Source organism: Nannospalax galili, unplaced genomic scaffold (assembly GCF_000622305.1).
Source record: "Nannospalax galili isolate Female #2095 unplaced genomic scaffold, S.galili_v1.0 scaffold1654, whole genome shotgun sequence".
Lineage (NCBI taxonomy): Eukaryota > Metazoa > Chordata > Mammalia > Rodentia > Spalacidae > Nannospalax > Nannospalax galili.
In genome coordinates this window covers 284,863-286,277 of record NW_008334135.1, presented here as the reverse complement: position 1 = coordinate 286,277, position 1,415 = coordinate 284,863, and the positions used below count along the sequence as shown (strand labels likewise).

General features: G+C 38.7%; 1 protein-coding gene across 1 annotated transcript; it reads right to left on the bottom strand.

The window, feature by feature from the left end:
• Nucleotides 1–226: 226 nt before the first annotated feature.
• LOC103730969 (olfactory receptor 502-like) lies at nucleotides 227–1,168 on the bottom strand. Its single transcript, XM_008829280.1, has one exon. It carries the CDS (start codon nucleotides 1,166–1,168, stop codon nucleotides 227–229), a length of 942 nt encoding a protein of 313 aa, XP_008827502.1.
• Between the last annotated feature and the right edge of the window lie 247 nt (nucleotides 1,169–1,415).

Below are 1,415 nucleotides of genomic sequence, written 5' to 3'. Positions count from 1 at the left end.
TGAGGATAAATTTACCCTATTAAAACATGATTTGGTTTTGTAATGGTAACTTGCTATGATCCTGTTATTTTTATATAATCTGAAATTTTAACCACAATATTTATTGTAAAGCTCCTCGCTTATATTATGTAGACAAATTTTTCAATCACAGATAAACACTTTCATTTTGTTATTCCAACTATGGGATGTTAGAACTATAACAAGTGCTAGAAAACAAAAGATGACTCTAAGAAAATATTTTCCTCCAAAGATTTCTCTTCAAAGCACCTTTAATCTCATTATTTCTGAGACTGTAGATGAGGGGGTTCAACATAGGGATCACCACTATGTAAAACACAGACACTACCTTGTTCTGGTCAGTGAAATAGCTGGATTTGGGCATCACATAAATGAATGTCACAGTCCCATAGAACAAACTGACAGTAGTGAGGTGGGAGGTGCAAGTGGAGAAGGCTTTGCTGCGGCCCTCAGTGGAGGGCATCTTCAGGATGGTGATGAGGATGTAGATGTAGGAGACAGCTATGACAGACACTGTCACTACAACTACTGAGCCAACAGAAATAGTGTTAACAAATACACAGACACTATTATCAGAACAGGAGAGTTCAATTAAAGGAGTAAAATCACAGAAAAAATGATTGATTGTGTTCGGGCCACAGAAGCGTAAAGAGAAGGAAAAGGTGTAGGAGGAAGCATTAAGAAATCCACCTACATAAACTCCCACAAGCAACTGGACACAGACTCGTGTGGACATTTTTGATGAATAAAGCAATGGGGTACAGATTGCCTCAAAGAGATCATAAGCCATGGCAGCCAGAAGGAAGCACTCAACTGTCCCAAAGAAAGCACCTGAGCCAAGCTGCGTGCCACACCCAAGGTAGGAAATGGTATTTCTCTCTACTAGAAAGTTAACTAGCATACTGGGTGTGACAGAAGATGAATAGCCAATGTCAGCAGAAGCCAAATGGCTCAGAAAAAAGTACATGGGGTGATGGAGTTGAAGAGAGACTCTGATTAGAAAGATTGTGCTAAGGTTTCCAGACAGGGTCACCAAGTAGATGCTCAGGATGATGATGAAGAGGATGGCTCGAAGGACTGGGTCATCTGTTAAGCCAAGTAAAATGAATTCTGTCACTGCAGTGTGGTTCCCATCTACCAGAAGAGCCATGAGACAGTGTAGCTGCTTCCAGGACAAAGCTGAGATGAAGACATTATGTGATTGAATTTACAACCCTGACATCATTTTCATTAACAACTACATGGAGTTTACCACAAATATATTTTCAATACATGTATTATGTAATATATACATATAATTCAAGAAAATTTGGGGCTAGCCATTGAGCTTCTCTTCAGGATGTTCAGTGTGTATGTATTAATGTGAAATTAATCAGCTTTAAATTTTTAAAACATAA